Source organism: Elephas maximus, chromosome 20 (genome assembly GCF_024166365.1).
Source record: "Elephas maximus indicus isolate mEleMax1 chromosome 20, mEleMax1 primary haplotype, whole genome shotgun sequence".
NCBI lineage: Eukaryota > Metazoa > Chordata > Mammalia > Proboscidea > Elephantidae > Elephas > Elephas maximus.
In genome coordinates, this window is record NC_064838.1 from 22,085,697 (window position 1) to 22,109,404 (window position 23,708).

The following is a 23,708-nucleotide window of genomic DNA, read 5'->3' on the forward strand; positions in this document are numbered from 1 at the left end:
ATCAGCACCCTAGGTTGAGAGGCACTCAAAATACACAATGGCTGCAACAATGGACTGAAGCACACCAACTATCAATCATGAAGATGGCACAAGACTGAGCAGTGTTTTGTTCTGTTTTATGTGGGGTTGCCATTGAGTCAGAGCTGACTCAGTGGCAACTGGCAACAACAATGTGTCTATGACAACTGTACTTAAATTTAAAACCACACCCCCCACCCACCCAATACTCTATACACACTTTTCTCACTTATTTCTCTTACACCTAAACAGATTTTTTTAAACAATTCTTATGTAAAAAAACAAGAGAATAATTTTAGCTCTAGTTTTCATTACATCAACAATAACATTTTATATTGTTTGTTAATTAAAAACTAATCTTTTTCTAATACATACATTTTCAACTTCTAGAATATGTTGTACCACAAAGAGCAAGTCTTACTTTAACATTGGTATCAATGGGTATCTCGGTGATACCACTGAGAAAATCTATGAGGAACTTCATGAGTTGGTAATAATATTAATTTGAAGAAAATAATGATCCAATACGTGGGAGAAGACATGATGAACCAAAAAAAAGAAAAATCAGACGAATCTAGATACCTTGATTCCATAAACTGAATTTTCTGCTTCTTCCCTCTTTCCTTCTCCTCCATACCTAAAATACCTCTAATACAGAAGTCATTGTCTCAAACTGTGGGTTTTACTGAATCACTAGGTTATAAAAGTTATATTTTTTTAAATATCCTGCTAAAAGGCAGAAAAAAAAGCTAACAGCTGGCCAAAAAATATAAGAACTATTAGGGTATATTCCTACTTACTTCTCCCTGTAGATGTTATTTTTTGACCACACCAAAATTAACAATGCACGGGCATTTTATCATTATAAATTTTATTCGAATAATAGAAAATAATAATACAGATAACCATAGGATACACACACAGGAGTTTAAAGGTAAATTTTATACTTTTCAATATGAAACGAAGTACCTATCTCATGGAGATATACTGCTAGAAATGAAAGGAGACAAGAGAAAGATCATCTTGAAAATGAAAAGTATAGGAACATATTATAGGAATTACTAAATAATAAAAAGGTACAATCCCTTACAAGCAGCATAAAATACAGGTCCTTGAAGAAAGCATTTCTCCACTTTTTGACTGGAAATAACAATGGTCATATGGAATCTACTAGTCATTCAGACTTTTTCTAGTTATATACATTATGTACAGACCTTACAGAGAAAGTTATAAACATCTCTCTCCTTTGCGTACAACGACTTTACCTTATGTATAATCTCTAAAGGTAATGTTTTATGGTGATATCAGAATTCTGCTAATTTTTAATCTGATGTCTCGATGTCTGAACTGTTGGTTTCAAATTCTGATAACTTTGGAAATAAGTAAAAGTTGCTGAAAAATGTGACATTGGTAGGAAGGAAGTAAAAAATTGATTTTGCAGTGTCTAATACTCAATATGATGGTTTTCATATATTCTTTACATATTGCTATGAAGTCATGTCTTCAACAATCTTTTGAAAACCACATATTGAAAGACCGAGTCATACATATCAAAGTCAGAAACTTCGCCATGGTTCTATTACAAATTTTAACTCAGAAACTAAAAAGCCTGCCAGACTCACTCAGATGGTTGGATTTCATTAAAAAAAAAACAAAACTCTGCCATCCAAAAAGAGAAATGGGAAATGAAGGATCATGAGAGAATTTTATATAATATTTGGGCTGAAGTTCAGATCCTTCCTTCTTTTCTCCATCACATTTTAATAAAACCTGAAGGCTTGTTCATAGGCGTGTGCATGTGGGAGGGGGTACAATTCCTTTTGAAATTTCTTTTTAATTTTTGAGAAAGGATAAAATGTGGTCATCTCCATATTATAATATCACGAAATGAAAGAGAAAGCATTACCTAGAATGTGCAATGCAGACTTTAAATACGTGGCTGGTAACCATGACTTTTATAAGGTTAAATAAATTCATACCAACACTTTCCACAGGTCCAGTGCATTAGGGGTAACGAGGCATTTTCATATTTCCTTCTTTATACAGGTGGGTATAATTGTCTCCACATTTTATGGCTGAGTAATTGAGACATACAGAACATAAAGTCATTTGTACAGTCTCACAACCACTTAGTGGCATTCTAAACCAAACAGCACCTTTCCAAGCTCTGTTAGTTGCTGTCGAGTGGATTCTGACTCTTGTGACCCATGTGTGTAAAGTAGAACTGCTCCATTGGGTTTTTAAGGCTGTGACTTCTTGGAAGCAGATGGCCCACCAGGCCTGTCTTCTGAGGAGCCTCTAGCGTATTTCCATAACACTCTTGAATCACATGCCACCCCTTTCCAAACAGGATAATTTTTTAAAAGTATTTTTCACCCTTGGGGATTGAAACTAACATTTTAAAAGGATACTGATTACGTCTTCCACACAACGCTGTTATAATGGGAAAATAGCATTTGGCTTATTATAATAAGAGTTTTTCAGTTAAAAAAAAATCCTGTGTGTTTGTATGCATGAGAGTGTGTGAGTCTATCCGTAGGCAGTGCTTAAACTCAAAGCTTAAGAACATTTATATCAAAAGTCTGAAGTATGTAATATGTAAATTCCTTTGGTTCATGAGGTAAAGATTAAGGCATTTCAGATTCCTCTAAAAGGATTTACTGCTTTTTTTTTTATTGTATTCATATTTTACCCATAATGAAGTAGAAAGTTAAAAATACAGAGTTGGGAAAAAAAAACATGCATAATCACTGCATTTCATGAAAGCACTTTTTTGTATTCAATTAACTTTCCAGTAAATAATTAAAACAGAACAATCACCACAGGGCATTTACAATAAAGAACAGTACTATGATTATAGAATTCGACACAGGGTGGACGTTCAAGATGGCTGACGTCGATCCTCTTGCATCCATGTCTGTCAAAGAGGAAAACATTAATAAGGATTGTACCAATACAAGTAATCAGGGCTAAAGCAATGTCTCATATCAAAATCAAATCATAGCATATACCTACCCTGGTGCCACAATTTATTATTAAAAAACAATTTATTATTAGTCTTCATTTTATTTATCAGTACAGCAGCTGGTACAGTACAGTATGCTAGGATATATTTATGTACACACTAATATCTATGAAAACATCCATGTGTTCAAATTTTCTTAAATTGTTTCAGACTTTCTTCATCTAATACCATCCAACTTTAACTGAAATTGGAAAAACAACTTAATCATTTTGAAAATAATTGTACTCTACCACAAACAATTTTGAGATAATTCAATGGTTTGATTAAAGAATGCTTCATTGGATAGGGGTTAGGAAAATCTGCATTTGTGTGTGTGCGTGTGTGCGTGTGTGTGTGTGTTTTTGGGGGGAGTATAATATGCATTTATATATTTTATGCATTTCCAGATAAGTTATTATCCATAATATAAAATATCATCTTTTAAAACAAGGCAATCAATAAAAGCTTCATTTTCATACAGAGGCCTTGTGCAGTCACTGGTCTTTGCAAGCTCAGCAAGGCTGAAGAAATCAGATAAAAAGCTATTCTTGACTCAGCACTCCTAAAACACTAAAATATGTCTGTTCCTGCAAAACTACGAAAACTACTCCTTTTAACAGTGCCACTTTGCCAATATCATAATGTTAACTCTATACATTACACTACTCTAGGAACAAAAGACCATGCCTTATGTTAAAACAAAACAAAACAAAAAAACCTTAATTCCTGGTTTTGCCCTACTGAATTATATACAGTTTTTGAAATGTCTGTGGCAAGTCTGAGATAAGTACCTTCCATCATCTCATTTTAGCTTAGTTTGTTTTAGTCTTTATGATTTCAAGGAAAAATAAATTCCTCCAAGTTTCCACTTCTCTCTTCCTCGTTAGCTGCTAATGATGTCAGTCATTTTTCCCCCTAAAATAAAATCTTGACTGCCCAGTACTATAGCTTAGTATGAGATCAATGAAAGAGAACAGGGAGCTGAGTTATTCATGTCATTAAGATCTACAGAATAGGATATGAGGACAAGGTGATCCTTTCAGTGTTTCTACTGAGGCCTGAAAACTCCAGACTTTGAATTTAGAAGAGAAGATAAAATGTCCTCTACCACTGTCACTGATAAAACATATATATGCACAAGTCTGTTTCTCCTAACTCAAAAAGTATAATTTATAGAAGGAAAAACAGATTTCATCTGCATTTTGGAAGGAAAAGTTCCTATAAAACTCCTGTGAAATCTGAAACTCAGAATTTTCTTAATATGTCTTTTGCTTTGGCAAACATAATTAATTTATGACCCTAACAACGTTAATTTAATTTTTCTACTTTTTAAAGAATTGGTAAGATTCATCTATAATTTATAGGAGGCAAACAACTGGAATATCAAAGGCCTTAGAAAACCGTTTGTGTGTTCAACATTGCTCTGGAGAAATGCTTAAGAAATTCTATTTTTATAGGCAGTACAAAGGCGAATTCAGGCATAGCTGAGAATGAGAAAAATGTTCAAATTAGGAAAATTTTGCTAAATATTTTTTGACATCTTCCCATTCTTATCTTTCTCCCTATTTTGCACCACTCTCAAGGGGTTACTGTTGCTTTATCTCTCACATTGCAAAACGTCCCCAGCATCTAGATGTAAGGGATGGTGGGGAAAAAAGAAGGAATGAAGGAGTAGACTGACTCACAGTGTCCATAATACTGATGTTGTCAATATAGAAATGTTGGCTTCATCCAACTTACTGGTTATTCCTGGAATCCTGATCTGTTCACTACTGGTTCCATCCCCTCCATCTGTTGTGGCCTTAACTTCAATAATGTAGTCCTCTTTAATGGGCAGCAGAAGTTCAGCTGAAGTTTTATTCGTGCTCAGCACTTGGACATTATGTTGACTGCTAGTCCTATAGAAAACCTAAAATTCATGAACAAATACACTTATTTATTACATTTCTCACTTTTATTTTCTTCAGAGCCCTTATCCCTCTGACATTACCGTTATTTATTTTGTCTTTCTACGCCCACCAGAATATAAATTCCATTCACTGTTCTGTCCATTGCTCTTTTATTAGGGATTAGCACATACTAGAATCATTGGGCTCTCAGATTCAAGGACATGGGGAAGAGTGAACTTCTGTGGGGGAGTTCTGTTGGCTTGGGTATTTGTAAGGCTGGAAATATAGCACAGGGCTATAATGTACGGATCATAAATTAGAGCTGAGGAATTAAGGCCAATACCTTTAGTTGTTTTTTAAGTAGTATATGGGTGAGCGTCAAAACTACCAAACTGATTAACTTAATGAACAATTTAGAAATATTTTGTTCCAAAACCTCCATATTAGCAGAATGACCTCACTTAATCTATATTGAAGAAATCATTTTGGAAAATACTTTTTTTAAAAAAACAAGCTTGATACCTGTATGTCAAAATTACATTATAGAAACCATGTTATCCACATTTAGAAAAATTCCTCTAAGCCTAGCTGTCCTTGGGAAGTAGTCCCAGAAGCAGGGAAAGAAAGCATCGCAAATGATACAACTTACTTTATATCCTGTTACTTCTGATTCATTCTCCATTGCTTTTACTCGTTCCCAATTAAGTAACACTTTATTGTCTGTAGCATTCCAAACAACATTTCCTGGTGGCTGACTGGGAGCTTGAAATGCAAAATGAGAAATTAAAACAAATTTGAGCATGGAGTGATATTTTCCATGAGAGCAGATAAATGACTCTCATAGGAGGCTAGCAGCAATAGGGTCTCCTTGATAATGCATGGAATATAGACAAAATCAGAAAAAAATGGCAGAGTAGTTAAATTTCTTTTTATAATGGAATTTCAATTAAATTGTGAGATAATTCATTTTACCATATTCATCATATTCTTTAGGAAAATCACGTTGATGGTGGAGATAAGTAAATGTCTTTATCCACCACTAGGGGGACGCTTGGTGATAGGCCAAGGTAGTCAGGCACTGTGACCTGTTTTGACGCAAACGAGAAATTGCCGAATAAGCAGATTAAAGTTGCAAGAAATGAAGCGTGGATGATTTTTAAAGCCAGTCTTGTATGATGAGATGGGCAAAATGTGAGGCAATCAAAAATAAGGATTACTTAGATTTATCCTCATGAAGTAACAGCTACACATGTGAAATATTGCAACCGAGAGAATATATTTTAAAATCTTCATTTGCCAAGTTTAAATTAATTTTTGAGAAAAATAAGGCAAAACACTAAAACGTTAATGAGGATTCCATTAGAGGATTAATGAAACTCTCTGAGGTTTACAGACTTGGATTAACAGTTCAGTTTCCTCTCACGAACACTGGGGTAGCAAACTCATGCTCAGGGGCCCACGAGCATTTGTCAATCGCAACAAAGACCGGGCACTGAATATTTATTTGTCAATCACAAATAACAAACATAACATTATTCATTTGGCAACAGCCTTGTAACGGCCCAAAACAGTACTGAAATATGTTGTGCTTGTGGATATAAGCACAGTATGTGATTCAGTTAACTGAATTTGTAATGGAAAAATGATATAAAAGATTGGCTATCTGGAGAAATTTCTAAACATCATTGACTCATACCAGGAAGGAAAGACGGCTGGACTTACAGATGGAAAGGAGTCTCAGGTGCATGAATGTGACCACTGACAGCAAACAAGACTGAATTCCCTGCAGAGTCTTTTGCTTAATGTCTGTTCTTTAAAATCTTGTGATTCAATATTAACAGTGGACTTAAGTCAGCTATGAGTATTCAAGCTGCAGTGCTTTGATAACAAAAATATACAATGGCAATTGCTTAGTGTTGAAATACTTATGACCTTGCTCTGATGGCTCAATCCAATTGATATGAGCACATAATTGTTAGAACATTTCCCCAAATTCTGTGACTCCTGTGGCCTGACAGGTCCAATTTGATGCAGCTCAGATAACACACTTCAGCATGGTTTGTCCTATCAAAAATGTGCTCCTGGAAGTTACAGAAGACTTGAGTAATTTTGGTTGTATCACCCATCTGAACACTAGCCTTGCTGAAGAAATGACTGCAATATAACTTTGGGGTTTATCTTTCATGAATCCCAAAATAGATAAGTTGAATGAGTTCAGCCTGCATTGAATATTTTTTGAAAAGTCAAAAAGGATAAAGGAAAAGAGAAAGGGGGAAAAAATAAAAGGTTTGTGCTGGGTGTGATTATTCTTATTTTGAATTACATCGGTGTTTCCTGAGGCTCAGACAGTCATATACTTTTTCATCATTTTTGCTTTTTTTTAAAAAAAAAAATTGACTAAATTAAAAAAAAAAAAGTAAGTATCTATTTTAGCCGTGTACCAAACAATAACAATCACACAATAATGAGATTGATATGATAGTTACAGTTTTCTGGAACTCACTAAAATACATTCAGAATCATTAAACTTTAAAACATGTTTGTGAACCACCCTTAAAGTCGTCTCTTATCACTGGTAAGAATAATGCAATCTGGCAAATTCTGAACAAGATAAATTTTCCTTCCATCCTCAAAATTCTATTATAAGCAACTAATGCTTATTAAACCTCTGTAATGTATTAGACATTGTAGAATACGATTTTATATAATTTACCTAATCTTCATAAAATTGCATTATAATAATGTCCATTTCCATACACAGGTAATCTGGGCCCAGAGAGTTAAAAAAAAAAAAAATCCTGTTTAAGAGACAACTAGTAAGAAGTATTAGGTGGATTCAAACCAGCTCTTTAATTCCAAAGCCAATGATTTCCATATTACATTATGCTAATCACCTGTGAAGGAGCCCTGATGGTGCAACTGCTCAGTGCTTGGCTGCCTTGACTGCTAGCCAAAAGGTTGTTGATTCAAACCCACTCAGCAGCTACATGGGAGAAAGACCAGGCAATTTGCTCCCATAAAGATTACAGCCAAGAAACCGCTATGGGGCAGTTCTACTCCGTCACATGAGGTCACTATGAGTCAGAATCCACTCGATGGCACGGAACAACAACTGTGACTTTTACTCTTGAATGACTGGCAATAAATTTATAAATGATGTAAAAATGAATGCTAAAACATATGTGTTCTAAAATTCACTCAAAGCTCACTTTCTTAGGAATGACTTTCCTGACTTCCCAGGCTAAAGCTGAGCCTCTTTCCATATACTGGGTCCCTTTTCTTCATAGTCCTCATTATAGGTATGATTTTTGCATTTAATTGTGGTTTTATTTTTATTAACATCAGTTTCCTTACGGAACTGTAAGTTCCTTGCAGGCAGAGACAATATTCAGTTTGGTCTCTGACACAGTTAAGTCCATATACTAGTTTTTATCCATGAGTCCAGTGCCATGAAAGAATAGGTATCAATTCAATATGTGTGTATCATTGACTAATGCAAGAAACACATACCCGAAGATTAAGGAAATGCTTTTGTAGTGCTATCAAAAAAACAAGTTTGATATATTTCCTATGTACCCCCTAAGGGATGATTCATGCAACGAAAAGATTCTGAATGGGGCAAAGATTCAGAAGAATAAATGAAAACGAGTTCACCACAGCAGCCACAGAACAACCCATGGCTGGTCACATTTCTCAAATGTGGCATATTAGAAAGCAGAATGAATTTTCCAGTTACCCGGTAACCAAATGATCAGTGGTTTGAACCCACCAGCCACTCTGTGGAAGAAAGGCCTGGCAATCTGCTTCTGTAAAGATTTCAGTCTTGGAAACCCTATGGGGCAGTTCTACCCTGTCCTATAGGGTCACTATTAGTCAAAATTGACTCAACAGCAATAAGTTTGGCTTTTGGTTTGGTAAACATGGTATTTAGATTTTTTTACTTAGTTCCCAACTGTTAAAACTTGGGAGCTTTCCTTTTAGATCTGGATTTCCTGTTTCTCCTGGAAAATCACAAGATCAGAAATACTGGGCTATGCTGGGGATATCAAGCATGGGCTGAAGATAAGAAGAGATCACCACCCACCCACTGCCTCCATTCCTACTTAGCCCTTCCACCCATTTGCATTGGGCTACTTACTCACTGAAAGGCTGGCAGTTTGAACGCATCCGTGGTACTGCAGAAAGAAAGCCCTGCCACCCACTTCCTGAAGGTTACAGCCAAGAAAACCCTATGGAACTCAGTTCTACTCTGCAACACATGGGGTTGCCATGCGTTGGAATCGATCGACTCAGTGGCAACAGGTTTAGATTTTCAGTTTTGGCCATTGAAGGCATTTGATTTTATGATTCCTCTGTTAAACAAGTGCCAGTTTTTGGTAGTTTTTATACATTTTTGAGAACATTTTATTAACATATTTATGTAAGTGATCGATCGTGGTGGAATGAATCTCTAAAATGTAACTTCGTAACCTCTTTATTGCATAAAGGCTTATACCAAAAAAAAAAAAGGTAGCTGCTGTGGAGTTGATTCTGGCTCATGGTAAGCCCATCCGTGTCAGAGTAGAACTTCACTGATTTTCAATGACTGATTTTTCGGAAGTAGATTGCTAGGCCTTTCTTCTGCGGTGCCTCTGTGTGGACTCAAACCTCCAACCTCTCGGTTAGCTGCTGAGTGCTTAGCTGTTTGCCCCACCCATGGACAATGTTCTATAAAGGCTTAGGCTTGTGGATATTGAAGGCAGCAACATTGAGGAGGAAGGATTCAGGCAGTAAGGGAAATTGGAAGGCAATGCAGGGATCCTTGGAGATCTATCAGGTAACTTAGACATAATCTTGGGTTCTTTAGAAATACCTTGTTTATGATCCTGATTTATTGGCTCCTGGACGGGTGCTCCTTGGAAACTCTATGGGGCAGTTCTACTCTGTCCTATAGGGTTGCTATGAGTTGGAATCGACTCGACAGAAACAGGTTTGGGTTTTTTTGGCCTAGGTTTATCATTGTTTAAGATTTTTGTAGGCCCCCCATGCGAGGATTGGGCTTTCCTGCATCTCTGATGTAACCCTTGGTCATGGGACTTCCTACTTGGAAGCAGACATACGTCCTCTTCCCATTGGCATCTCGAAGGCATCAGCCTTCGCTGTATGACATGTTTTGACAAATGCAATGTGAGCAGAAGTGACACGTGCCACTTCCAAGCAGAAGCTTCTTTTTTTTTTTAGGGAAACAGGAAGCTAATGATGGACATGTGGTATGAATGGGAAAGAAACATATGTAGCTTTTAGCCACTGAGTTTGGCTGGTCTGGACTAGCCTAATCTGACTGATACAGCTATTAACCATGAATCCAAATAGCACTGATGACTTTTTGTAAATGGATGGAAGCAAGTCCTGAAGTAGGAATGGGCAGGAGATAGTTGATGGCACACCTCCAAGGATTTCCAGTTTCATATTTTACATTCTACCCTGTATGGAAGCCCAACCCAGAACCTGCTGATTGAGTTCTAAACTTTATTAGAACTAGCTTGATTTACAGCCTACATTATTTATTTTTTTCAGAAAGCATTTATCAACCTTTATATTCTACAGAGTTTTTCAACTCAAATTTTACTGCTGATAGTATGCTAAAATAGAAAAAAATGGTAAAACTAATGTAATTCTAATATAAAGGTGGCATGTTACTAGATTTACATCATGACACTAATTGACAGGCTATAAAATTACTTCAAAAATTTCAATGGAATGTGAAAAAAGTATTACACAGAGAGGTTTTTGTTGTTATTATTCTTTCATCACCACATAATTTCTTCTATGGATTTGATTTATCAGAATCTTCAACACCAGCTTTATAGATTAATTATTCTTTAGACATTTGCCTACAAAAAAGTCATCACTGTAAGGCTGTTGATTAGATATAGCTGGGGATATCAGGCATGTCTACCAATAAGAAAATGGCAAAATAAAGCGTGGTAAATGGTCACAATGGAATGTTATACATACATTGACATATTTATGAAAAATTATTAATGGCATGTGGAAATAGTTATGATACCTAGGTAACTACATATACAACATGGAAACCCTAGTGATGTAGCAGTTAAGAACTATGGCTGCTAACCAAAAGGTTGGCAGTTGGATTCTACCAGGTGTTCCTTGGAAACCCTGTGGGGCAGTTCTACTCTGTCCTATAGGGTCGCCATGAGTTGGAATCGATTTGATGGCAATAGGTATATATACAACATAACCTCTATTGTGCAGGCAAAACATTCTGTACAACAAAAGTCTAGAAGGAAAACACCAAAAATATTAATGATATTATTTTTGAGTGGTAGTGGTGCTTTTAAGTAGGCTTGAATATTGAGTATATTGAATATTCCATGGATTGCCAAAAGAATGAACAAATCATTCTTAAAACAATTACAACCAGAATGTTTCTTAAAGGTGAGGATAGTGAGATGTGGACTTGCTCATATTGTACACGTCATCACTAAAGACCAATTGCCAGAATAGGACACCATGTTTAATAGAGCACCAAAGAAAATGAGGGAAACCCTCAGTGAGATGGACTTACACAATAGCCGCAACGACAGACTCAGACATAACAACAATCATCAATATGGAGCACAACCCTGCAATGTTTCTTTCTGTTACACATAAGGACACCATGACTTGGAGCTGACTAGATGGCAACTAACAAGTAGTGGTTTTTAATTTCTTCTCTATCTATAGTGTTGTTGGAAACCCTGGTGGTGTAGCGGTGAAGTGCTGTGGCTGCTAACCAAAAGGTTGGCAGTTTGAATCCGCCAGGCACTCCTTGGAAGCTCTATGGGGCAGTTCTACTCTGTCCTATAGGGTCACTATGAGTTGGAATCGACTTGATGGCAACGGGTATCCACAGTGTTAACAGTGAAGTTGGCACTTACGTCTAAAATATGGAATTTTAAGGACATATACTTGCTGTTATCAATTATACAAAATTCAATATTTTTCCAAACTTTTTCTTAGCCATCTGATGGTAATAAGATGACTTAAGCGATAAGTGGTTGCTATCACCAGTAGCTAGGAGGTCTACTGTGCACTTGGACTGCACTTGAGATGAGTATAATCAGCATTTGTAATTAAACTGCTTAAAGCATGTGGCATTGACAGACATCAGGTAACTGAAAGCCTGTTTCTTCCAAGTAACGCGTATATTTGTCTTGGAATCACTGACAGTATTATAAATTGTTACCGATTGAATTGTCCCTCCAAAATTTGTGTTGGAATCATAACCCCTATACCTGTGGATGTAATCCCATGTGTAATTCCATTTGTTGTTGTATAAATGAGGCCCTATTACTATACAGTGTGTCTTATGCCTAATGATTTTTGAGATATAAGAAAGAAAATTAGGCATAGGGAGAAGCAAGCACAAATAAGGGAAGATAGATACCATGCCCCATATAAATGTCCAAGGAACTGAAGAATACCGGAAGAGACATGAATCTTCCCCCAGAGTTAACAGAGAAAGAGCCTTCTTCTAGAGCTGATGCCCTGAATTCGGACATCTAGCCTCCTGAACTCTGAAAAACTACATTTCTGTTTTGTTTTTTTTTTGGTTGTAATCTTTTTTTTTTTTTTTAACTGTACTTTAGATGAAGGCTTAGAGAACAAACTAGTTTCTCATCAAAAAGTTAGTACATACATTGTTCTGCGACATTGGTTAACAACCCCACGACATGTCAACATTCTCCCTTCTCAACACTGGCCTCCCTATTAACAGCTTTCCTCTTCCCTCCTGCCTTCCAGTCCCCACCCCAGGGCTGGTGCACCTCTTTAGTTTTGTTTTGTTCCATGAGTCTGTTCAATCTTTGCCTGGAGTGAACCTCAAGAGTGACCTCATTACTGAGCTGAAAGGGTGTCCAAGGGCCACACTCTCAGGGTTTCTCCAGTCTCTGTCAGGCCAGGAAGTCTGGTCTTTCTTTTTGAGTTAGAATTTTGTTCTACATTTTTCTCCAGCTTAAATTTGTTTTTTATAAAAGCCACACATTGCAGTATTTCTGCCACAGTAGCACTAGGAAACTCATACATAAATAGATCAATTCTTTTTCATTGGAAATGTGCTCAATTTTTAAAAACACAACAAAAATATCTACTTACTTCTTAACTCATTTAAAACTCAGAAAAGACTGGCTTTGGGGTCGAACCTAGACAGGGAAGACACTCTTTGTTTTCAATTTCAAGGGAATTTTCTTGACGAAAAATTCTCCTTCTTTGGATAACGAAAACATTAGCATTTGTAAACTATAAGCAGGAAGATTTACAATAGTCAGGAGGATTCGAAGACGAGTGGGACAGATTTCCAAAAAAGTGCCTCATCTCCAATAAAGTATAAAGTTTATATCATTTATAATTTTGCTGATTTCTGTTTTAATCCTGGTAAAGTTCAATGTTATATTGTCATCTTTCTTAAAAGCTTACAGAAAATCAGAAATAATTTTGTCCATATATAGGAAAAGTACAAGTCCTAAGTTTGAGGTACACACATTAATAAGCAATGTATGCCAGTATTGTCTGTGTGATCTGTGCAATATACAAACATGAGTAAGTCACGTATATATGTGTATGTGATACACAGCCAAGTCACCAAATAACAGTAAATCACCTAGAGAGAAATTCCCTTTTAGTCTTCCCATTACTTCAAAGAGAAACCTGAATTTGGGAGCTACTAGGTCTTTAAATATGGGGCATCAGTGGTTGAGTGGTAGAATTCTCACCTTCTATGTAGGAAACCAGATTAGACCAATGTATTTTATGCAGAGCCACTGCCCCTCCATCAGTGGTGGTTTGCATGTTGTGCAGTCTATGGCTACTAACCAAAAGGTTGGCAGTTTGAATCCACCAGCTGCCCCTTGGAAACCTTATGGGGTAGTTCTACTCAGTCCTATAGTTTTGCTAGGAGTTGACATCAACTTGAAGGCAATGGATTTTTTTTTTTTTAATGATGCTGACCAGGCTTTAGCAGAGCTTCCAGACTAAGATGGGCTAGGGAGAAAATCCTGGAAAACTGTTTCTGAAATTCAGCCAGTGGAAACCCTATGAATGGCAACAGTCCAATTCACAACCAATCAAGGGGATAGTGCAGGACCAGGCAGCATTTTGTTTCACATGCATGGAGTCACCATGAATTGGGGGCAGACTCAATGACAGGTAACAAAGGTCTTTAAAATCACTCTAAAGCTAATGTCACAAACAAAGAGGGAGCAGATTCAGGGCTTTGTGCACGTGAGGGTATGTTTCTAGTGTTTAAAATGGACAGTGGCTTATTTTTTATTGTATTTATTCGTAGTAACAGTAGCAGTAGTATTGAACTCATTACTTTGTTAAAATCTACTTATGACAGTGATACTGGTTCTCTACTACTCAAATAGAAAGTAGTTTTTCATTTTTCTTTTAAATTTATGTAAGTAAGGTGGAGACAGCATGGCACTATAGACAGAAGCACCATGCCATTCCTCTGGAGCAAAGACCCAAAAAACTAAATAAAACAGATAGAAACATCAATCCTGGGGCCCTAAGCATCAAATGAAGGGATGAAATACTAGATCAAGCACTGAGTGGAAGAAGAAACTGACAAAAAATAGAGAATGAAGAGAGCTATGGGGTGGAGGTCCTCTGCCAGCTAAAGTGGCACAGGTTTGCCATATTTGAGCACAAACACCAATGACCCCAGACAGGGAGCTCCAAAAAGGAGACAGAGCACATGATAACCAGAGATACATGCTTTCCCAACCCCACCCTTCTGCCCTGTACGCTGCCCCCGCCACTTTCCAATGGGTCATGGCTGCTTGGCCGGAGACACTATGGATCACTGCCGTACCAGGTCCACCTCACCCCCAACAACCACTTATGAGCTATCCCTGCCCCACTCCTTTGCTGCACCTGCCCTGCTGCACCACAGCTGAGAGATTGGACCTGCCCACCTGGACAAGGTGGTGCAAACTACTGCACCCACAGACAAGCAAGAAACAGAGTGTGCCCAGCCTGTCTGCCCAGACATAACCAAAAAAAAAAAAAAAAAGGGCAGGATTAAACAAACCTACAATCAAAAATGAAGAAAATAATTCTTGAATGTCCTGGAGACATCAGACAATATCAAAAAATATATTAAAAGAAAAGGACAAGACGGCTCCAGTAAATGACCAAAATAAAACACCAGATGACCTTCCCGTAGAAAAAAGGCACTGGAACTACTTGATAGGTAATTGAAAAGTCAAACATTCAGGATTCATTAAGAGATTAGGAAAGAGAAGAAGGAAAACCTGGACCAAACTAGGGAAAAATAAACGAAACCATGGAAAATACAGAAAAAATCAGGGAAAACATACACAAAGAAATGGAAGAATTCAGGAGAATAATATAGGAACAAAATGTGAAAATAAATAAATGATTAGAAATCATGAAAAAAAACCAGCAATTAAAAAATCCAAAAAATAAACAATGAGATTTCAGAAATGGGCAGTGAAATGGAAGGTTTTAGGAGCAAATATGAAACTATGTAAAGACAGGCTCAGTGAAACAGAAGAAAAATCCTTGGATACCACTTTGAGGAAAAAATCAGAGAAAAGATTGAAGAAAACCTAAAAACTAAGTAGGATGCAATGAAGAGCAAAAATTTGCATGTGATCAGAGTTCCAAGGAGAACAAGGAGAAGAAATGGAAAACATAGAGAGGATCATTGAAGATTTACTGACAGAAAACTACCCTACCACCATGAAAGATGAAAAACTAACCATCCAGGAAGATCAACAAATCCCACATAGGATAGATCCCAAAAGAAAGTCACCAATACATACCATAATCACACTTGCCAAAATGAAAGACAAAGAAAGAATCCTGCCAGCAACTCAAGAAAAACAAGAAGTCACATAAAAACGGGAAACAATAAGACTAAGCTCTGATTACTTGGCAGAAACCATGCAGGCAAGAAGGCCATGGAATGACATACATAAAATCTTGAAAGAAAAAAAACTGCCAACCAAGAATGATATATCCTGCAAAACTCTCACTCAAATATGAAAGCAAAATTAGGACATTTCCAGAAAAACAAAAATTAAGGGAATATATAAAAACAAACCAAACCTACAAGAATTACTATACAGAGTCTGGTTAGAGAACCAACATCAGACAACAACTTAAGTTTAGGACACAGGACAGCATAAGCCAGAAAACAACCTAGGTAATGAACTATTAAGTATTAAACAAAATTAAAAGACTTACAACAAGGAGCCAGAAATGACAGTCTGTAAATGACAACAATATCAGAGTAGTAAAAGGGAGAGTAAATGGTGTAGGTATAAAACTTGCAAATGGAGAAGTCAAGGCAATATCAAGTAATAAAAAGACTGGTTCAAACTTAGGAAGATAGAGGTAAACATCAAGGTAACTGCAAACAAAGTTAACAAACCCACTCAACAAAATAAAGAAGAAAAACAAAGTCTCAGTAAACAGAAAACCTACAAAAAGGAAAAAAAAAACCTACAAACTAAAGGAATTCAGCATATGATAGTAAGAAGAACAAAGAAAACATCAGCACTAAAAAAAAAAAAAAAAGACACTACATAATAACAGCAATAAACTCACACCAATCGATAATCACACTGAATATAAAGGGCTTAAATGCACCCATAGAGAGACAGAGTGACAGAACGAATTAAAAAAAAAAAAAAAAGCAGTAGCCATCAATATGCTGTCTACAAGAGGCGTACCTTAGAAACAAAGACATAAATATATTAAAAATCAAAGGATAGAAAAAAATATATCAAGTAAACAGCAACCAAAAAAGAACAGGAATAGCAATACTAATCTCAAATAACATAGACTTTAAGACAAAATCCACCATAAAAGACAAGGAAGGACATTATATAATGATTAAAAAGACAACCAACCATGAGGACATAACAATAATAAATATCTACACACCAAATGACGGTGCTCCAAAATACATAAAACAAACTCTAACACTGAAAAGAGAAATTGATAGTTCCACAGTAAAAGTAGGAGGCTTCAACACATCACTCTCAGTAAAGCACAGAACATCTGGAAAGAAGCTCAACAAAGATGCAGAAGATCTAAAGGATACAGTCATCAAACTTGACTGCATAAACATATATAGAACACTCCACCCAACAGCAGCAAAGTACACATTCTTTTCTAATGCATGTGGAACGTTTTCCAGGATAGACCACATCTTAGGCCACAAAGCAACTCTCAATAAAATCCAAAACACTGACATAATGCAAAGCATCTTCTCTGGTCACAATGCCATAAAAGTAGAAATTAATAATAGGAAGAGCAAGGGAAAAAAAAATCAAAAACATGGAAACTGAATAATATCTTCCTTAAAAAACCACTGGGTAATAGAAGAAGTCAAAGATGGAACAAAAAACTCCTAGAATCAAAAGAGAATGAAAGCACATCATATCAAAACTTTTGGGAGACGGCAAAGGTTGTACTCAGAGGTCAATTTATAGCAATAGATGCACACATCAAAAAAGGAGAAAGAGATAAAATAAAAATATTAGCTTTGCAACTCAAATAGAGAATAGCAGAAGAAGCCCAGAGTCACAGAAGAAATAATAAATATCAGAGCAGGAAAAAAATGAAAGGAAAGAAAAACATCAGAAAGAACCAACAAAAGCAAAAGTTGGTTCTTTAACAGGATCAACAAAATTGACAATTATTGGCTAGATTGACAAAAGAAAACAGGAGAGAAAGCAAATAACTCAAATAAGAAATGAGATGGGGGACAACAGACGCAACTTAAATAAAAAAGAATCATAACAGAGTACTATGAAAAACTGTACTCCAATAAATTTGAAAACCTAGAGGAAATGGGCAAATTTCTAGAAACACACTCCGTACCTAAACTAACACAAACGGAGGCAGGAAATCTGAATAGACCTATAACGAGAGAAGAGATTGAAAAGGTATTTAAAAAAGCGTCCAACACAAAAAAAGTCCTGACCAAGATGGCTTCATTGGAGAATTCTACCAAACATTCAGAGAAAAGCTTACACAAGTACTACTCAAACTATTTCAGAACATAGAAAATAAAAGGTTACTGCCAAATTAGTTCTATGAAGTCAGCATAACCCTGTTACCAAAACCAGGCAAAGATACCGCACACACACACACGAAAATTACAAACCAATATCTCTCATGAATATAGAGGCAAAAATTCTCAACAAAATTCTAGCCAGTAAAATTCAGCATCATAAATAAAAAAGAAAATACACCACGACCAAGTGAGATTCATGCCCGATATGCCAGGATGCTTTGATCTTAGAAAATCAATCAATGTAATGCACCATATAAGCAAAAGAATCACATGATCACCTCAACCAACACAGAAAAGGCACTTGATAGAGATCATCACTAATTCCTGATAAAAAAAAACTCTGAATAAAATAAAAATAGAAGGGAAATTTCCAATATATTAAAGGGTATCTATAAAGAAAAAAAAAAAATTATACAAAACCACTAGCCAACATCATTCTCAACAGAGAGAGGCTTAAAAGATTCCCCCTGAGAACAGGAACGGGACAAGAATGCCCTTTATCACCACTCCTGTCTTACATTGTACTGGAAGTCCTAGCTAGAGCAATAAGGGGAGAAAAAGAAATACAGAGCATCCAAATTGGTAAGGAAGAAGTAAAACTATCCTTATTCACAGATGATATGATACCATACATAGAGAACCCTAAAGATTCCACAAGAAAACTACTGGAACTAATAGAAAGATTCAGCAGAGTAACAGGATTCAAGATAAACATACAAAAATCAGTTGGATCCCTACAGACCAATTAAAAAAAAAAAAAAAAAAAAAACTATGAGAAGGAAATCAGGAAGGCAACATCATTTATAAAAGTCCCTAAAAAAATAAAATTCTTAGGAATAAATCTAACCAGGGCTGTAAAAGGGCTATACAAAGAAAACTACAAAACTCTACTGCAAGAAACCGAAAGAGACGTAAACAAACAGAGAAACATGCCATGCTCATGGACAGATAGACTCAACATTGTGAAAATTTCAATTCTACCCAAAACAGTCTACAAATACAATGCAATACTGATCCAAATACCAACAGCATTTTTATAAGGAGATGGAAAAATTATTCATTAAATTCATATGGAAAGGAAAGAGGCCTCGGATAAGTAAAGCATTATTGAAGAAGAATGAAGTAGGAGGCCTCACGCTACTTTACCTCAGAATCTACTATACAGCTACAGTAGCCAAAATAGTCTGGTAATGGTACAATGACAGATGCACTCACAATGGAACAGAATCAAGAACCCAGATATAAATCCATCCACCTACGGTCACCTGGTTGTCAACAAAGGCACAAAGTCCATTAAATGGGGAAAACCCAGTCTTTTCTAACAAATGTTGCTGGCAAAACTGGAAGTCCATCTGTAAAAAAATGAAACAGGGCCCATACCACACATAAAACTAAATTCAAAATGGATCAAAGGCCTAAATATGAATACTAAAATTATAATGATCATGGAAGAAAAAATAAGATCAATGCTGGGGGCTTTAATATATGGCATAAATAGAATACAAACCATAACTAACAATACATGAATACCAGAAGATAAGCTAGATAACTGGGATCTTCTAAAAAATTAAACACTTAAAAAAAAAAAAAAAAAACCCGATTATGTTCATCAAAAGACTTCACCAAAAGAGCAAAAAGAAAGCCTACAGACTGGGAAAAAAATTTTGACTACATCATATCTGACAAAGGTCTAATCTCTAAAATCTATAGGAAAATCCAACACCTCTACAACAAAAAGCCAAATAATCTAATTTAAAATGGGCAAGGGATATGAACAGATACTTCACCAAAGAAGAGATTCTGGTGGCTAACAGACATGTGAGGAAATGCTTTGGATCACTAGCCATTACACCAAAAAAAACCAAACCCATTGCCATTGAGTCGATTCTGACTCATAGCAACCCTATAGGGCAGAGTAGAACTGCCCCATAGAGTTTCCAAGGAGCTTCTGGTGGATCTGAACTACCGACCTTTTGGTTAGCAGCTGTAGCACTTAACCACTATACCACCAGGGCTTGTCACTGGCCATTAGAGAAAGGCAATTTAAAAGTACAATGAGGTACCATCTCACCCTGACATTACTGGCATAAATCACACAAAAAAAGAAAATTACAAATCTTGGAGAGGTTGTGGGGAGATTGAAACTCCTATGCACTGCCGATGAGAATGCAAAATGGTACAGCCATTTTGGAAAATGATACAGCGCTTCCTTAAAAAGGTAGAAATAAAAATACCACACAATCCAGCTATTCTGTTCCTAGGAATATATCCTAGAGAAGTAAGAGCTGTCACACAAATAAACATATGCACCTCATGTTCACTGTGGTATTATTCACAATAGAAAAAGATGGAAATAACCTAAGTGCTCACCAACAGATGAATGGATAAACAAATTATGGCTCGTACACACAATGGAATAGTATGCAATGATAAAGAACAAGGATGAATCTGTGAAACACCTCACAACATGGATGAACCTGAAGGGCATTACGATGGGTGAAATAAGACAATCACAAAGGGACATATACTGTATGAGACCACTATTATAAAAAATCATGAAAAGGCTTACACACAGAAATAATCTTCGATGGTTACGAGGGAGGGGAGGGGTGGAGATGGAAAAACACTAACTAGACAATGAATAAATGGTAATTCTGGTGAAAGATAAGACAGTACACAATAGTGGGGAAGTCAGCACAACCTGGCCAAGTCAAATTCATAGAAGATTCATAAAAAAACATCCAAATTCCCTGAGGGATTGAGTAACTGAGCTGAAGGCTGAGAACCATGGTCTCAGGGGACATTTAGCTCAACTGACACAGTTTATAAAGAAAATGTTCTATACCCAATTTTGATTAGTAGCGTTTGGGGTCTTAAAATCTTAGAGCAACCATCTATGATACCTCTACTGGTCCCACCCTGTCTGGAGCAAGGGAGAATGAAGAAAACTACAGATACAAGTGAAAGATTAGTCCAAAGGACTAATGGACCACAACTACCACAGCTTCCACCAGACTGAATCCAGCACAACTAGATGGTTCCCAGCTACCACCACTGACTGCTCTGACAAGGAATAACAAGAGAAGGTTCCAGACAGAGTTGGAAAAAAATGTAGAATGAAATTCAAACTCACACACTCAAAAAAAGGACCAGACTTAATGGTCTGACAGACTAGAGAAACCCTAAGAGTATGACCCCCAGACACCCTTTTAACTCTGTACTGAGGTCACTCCTGAGGTTCACCCTTCAGTCAAAGATTAGACAGGCCCATAAAGCAAACAATAATACATATAGTTCAACCATGTATACAAGGCTAATGGGCACACCAGCCCAGGGACAAGGATGAGACGGCAGGAGAGGACAGGAAAGCTGGACAAATGGAAATGGGGAACCCAAGGTCGAGAAGGGGAGAGTGTTGACAAGTGGCGGAGTTGGCAACCAATGTCCAAAACGATTTGTGTATGGTTTAATGAGAAACTAATTTACTGTGTAAACTTTTACATAAAACACACACAGAAAATTTATTTAAGTAAAAATAGTAAGTTAATTTTTAAGAAAAAAAATTAGTGCATATTAGTAGAGGTGGCCCATGGAAATAGCAAGAAATTGAGAGTGGTTCACATATAAAATTTGGGGAACCTTGCCTTAAAATGTACCCCAAACCGTAGCTTATAGTAGAAGATTACACAATTAAATTGTATATAGGAGAACTTTAAACTTCCAAATTATGTGTCTGAGACAGGAATAGTCATTTTATCAAAAAGCTCTGAAATATTCTGATTCATATTTTTAGTACTTGACTTACGTATATTTTATTTTTTACTTGCTAAAAACATACTTTATTGGCTTTATTAAATCCAGAAAACTGATTTTGGCTCAGCCTACATGGATGAGGATATTATTTCGAAAAGTAAAAACTGACGTACAAAACTGATTATATAAGTGGATACACGTGTACAACAGGTATAAAAAGATAGGATACCCTCATTCCAGGGGAGGGTCTGGGTATGTGTTCCTGGCCAGATCAAATTTTTCTATCAACTGTCCACAAAACTTGATTTGGGTATGGCATTAACCCAAGCTGACCCAATAAGAATTCTACTTGCCCTGGAGTGGAATAATAAGGAAGGTGTTGTCTACCTTTTCCTGAGTGTTCTGTTGAGAGAAAATAGGCCTTGAAGTACAAGTGTCAATACTGCTATCCTGACGAGAAAACCTTTGGACGATGATGCCCACATAGAGCAGAGCCAAGAGATGGATAAAGTCATGCTTTATTCAGCCAATACTTACTGGGCACAAAATATGATCACTTAGCTTCTGGTGACAGAGCTCTGAGGAGAGAGCAATGCTCAACAGGCAAAACACCTGCCCTCAATGAGCTTATATTCTAGTCAAGACAGGTTGGAGAAGACAAAAATAAAATAAATAGGTAAAAGATTTAGTATGTTTGGTATGCCCAAGAATAAAGCAGGGAAGGAGACAGGGAGTATCAGGAGACAAGGGGCTGCAGTTGTAATATGGTGGCCAGGTGGCCTTGAGATTAGAGGAGAGTGAAGATCTGAAAAAGATGGTGGAATGTGTCACGGGGTTATCTGCAGGAAGAGCTTTCTAGGCAGAGGGAACAGCAGACACAGAGGCCCTGCTGGAAAGTAGAATGAACAAGGTGGAGAGAAGTAGGAAATGAATTGTAGCAGGAATAGGGGAATGGACTGCATGAGGCCCTGCCTGGCATTTTAAAGACGTGGCATTTATCTGGAGTGGGACGGGAAGCCATCAGAAAGTTCTGAGCAGAGGAATGACAATTAGCATCACTCTGATCTAACGAAAACGGGCAGAAAAGGGTGAAGACTGAGGGTCCATCGCCCTGATCCATGGGGCAGCTTGACCAGGGTGGCTACAGTAAGAAATGGTAGCTTCTGGATAAATTTAGAAGGTCAGATTCTGGATTGGTTGGAGGGTATGAGAGAAAGAAAAGAGCTGAGAGTGATTCCATGATTTTTGGCCTGAACAACCGAGGTAATGGAATTGAATTTACTATTTACTATAGAAGGAACAGGTTTTAAATGGGGTGGAGAGAGCAGCCGAGAGCTCAGTTTTAGAAATGTTCCCTTTGAGATCCTACTAGACAGCTCTTGAGGATGTTACTTGAATGCTTGGATCAACCCATACTGAAAGCCAAAACTGTCACTTAATTTTTCAGTTATGCAAACCAGAATATTTGCCCTACATATTACTTCTTGCAAACTCTAAGCATAAACCTCTCAATATGTTTCATTTAAGAAGCCAATAAATTTTATCATTTATAAACCATCTGCAATTCTCCTTATCAGTCCCTTTTGACAGAAGGTGTTGTTTAGAGTTAGCTCTCTTCAGGTTGCAAGTGACAGTAACCATCTTAGATTGCTTTAGGAGGCTTAGAAATGATTTTTAACACCACAAGTACTTGGATGTCAAAAATTAAGTGTTTAATGGAAGCTTTTTTAATGGACTTAATTTGAGAATCCCTATGCTATTTTACAGTAATCAAAAATATCACCCAAGATCTGTATTGCCATAAAGCCTTGCATACAGGATTCTATGATTACGAACGTGTGAAACCCACAGGTTTTAAGCAAGATGGTAAAGGTCTACAGCATAACTTTTGGGTTTACAATGTGCAGTCAATAATTCATAACATGCATTTTATTAATAATAGTGCTTT

At 36.7% G+C, this 23,708-nt stretch overlaps 1 protein-coding gene across 2 annotated transcripts in view; it reads right to left on the bottom strand.

The window, feature by feature from the left end:
• Positions 1 to 1,681: 1,681 nt before the first annotated feature.
• CNTN3 (contactin 3) overlaps positions 1,682 to 23,708 on the bottom strand; it is a 465,770-nt gene continuing 443,743 nt past the window's right edge. For both annotated transcript variants that reach the window (XM_049862422.1, XM_049862421.1), the window contains 3 exons: positions 5,561 to 5,673; positions 4,763 to 4,931; positions 1,682 to 2,935 (listed from right to left, as the gene is read on the bottom strand). In XM_049862422.1, coding sequence (XP_049718379.1) covers positions 2,835 to 2,935; positions 4,763 to 4,931; positions 5,561 to 5,673 — 383 coding nt within the window. In that variant the 3' untranslated portion in view covers positions 1,682 to 2,834. The remainder of the gene's footprint in view (positions 2,936 to 4,762; positions 4,932 to 5,560; positions 5,674 to 23,708) is intronic.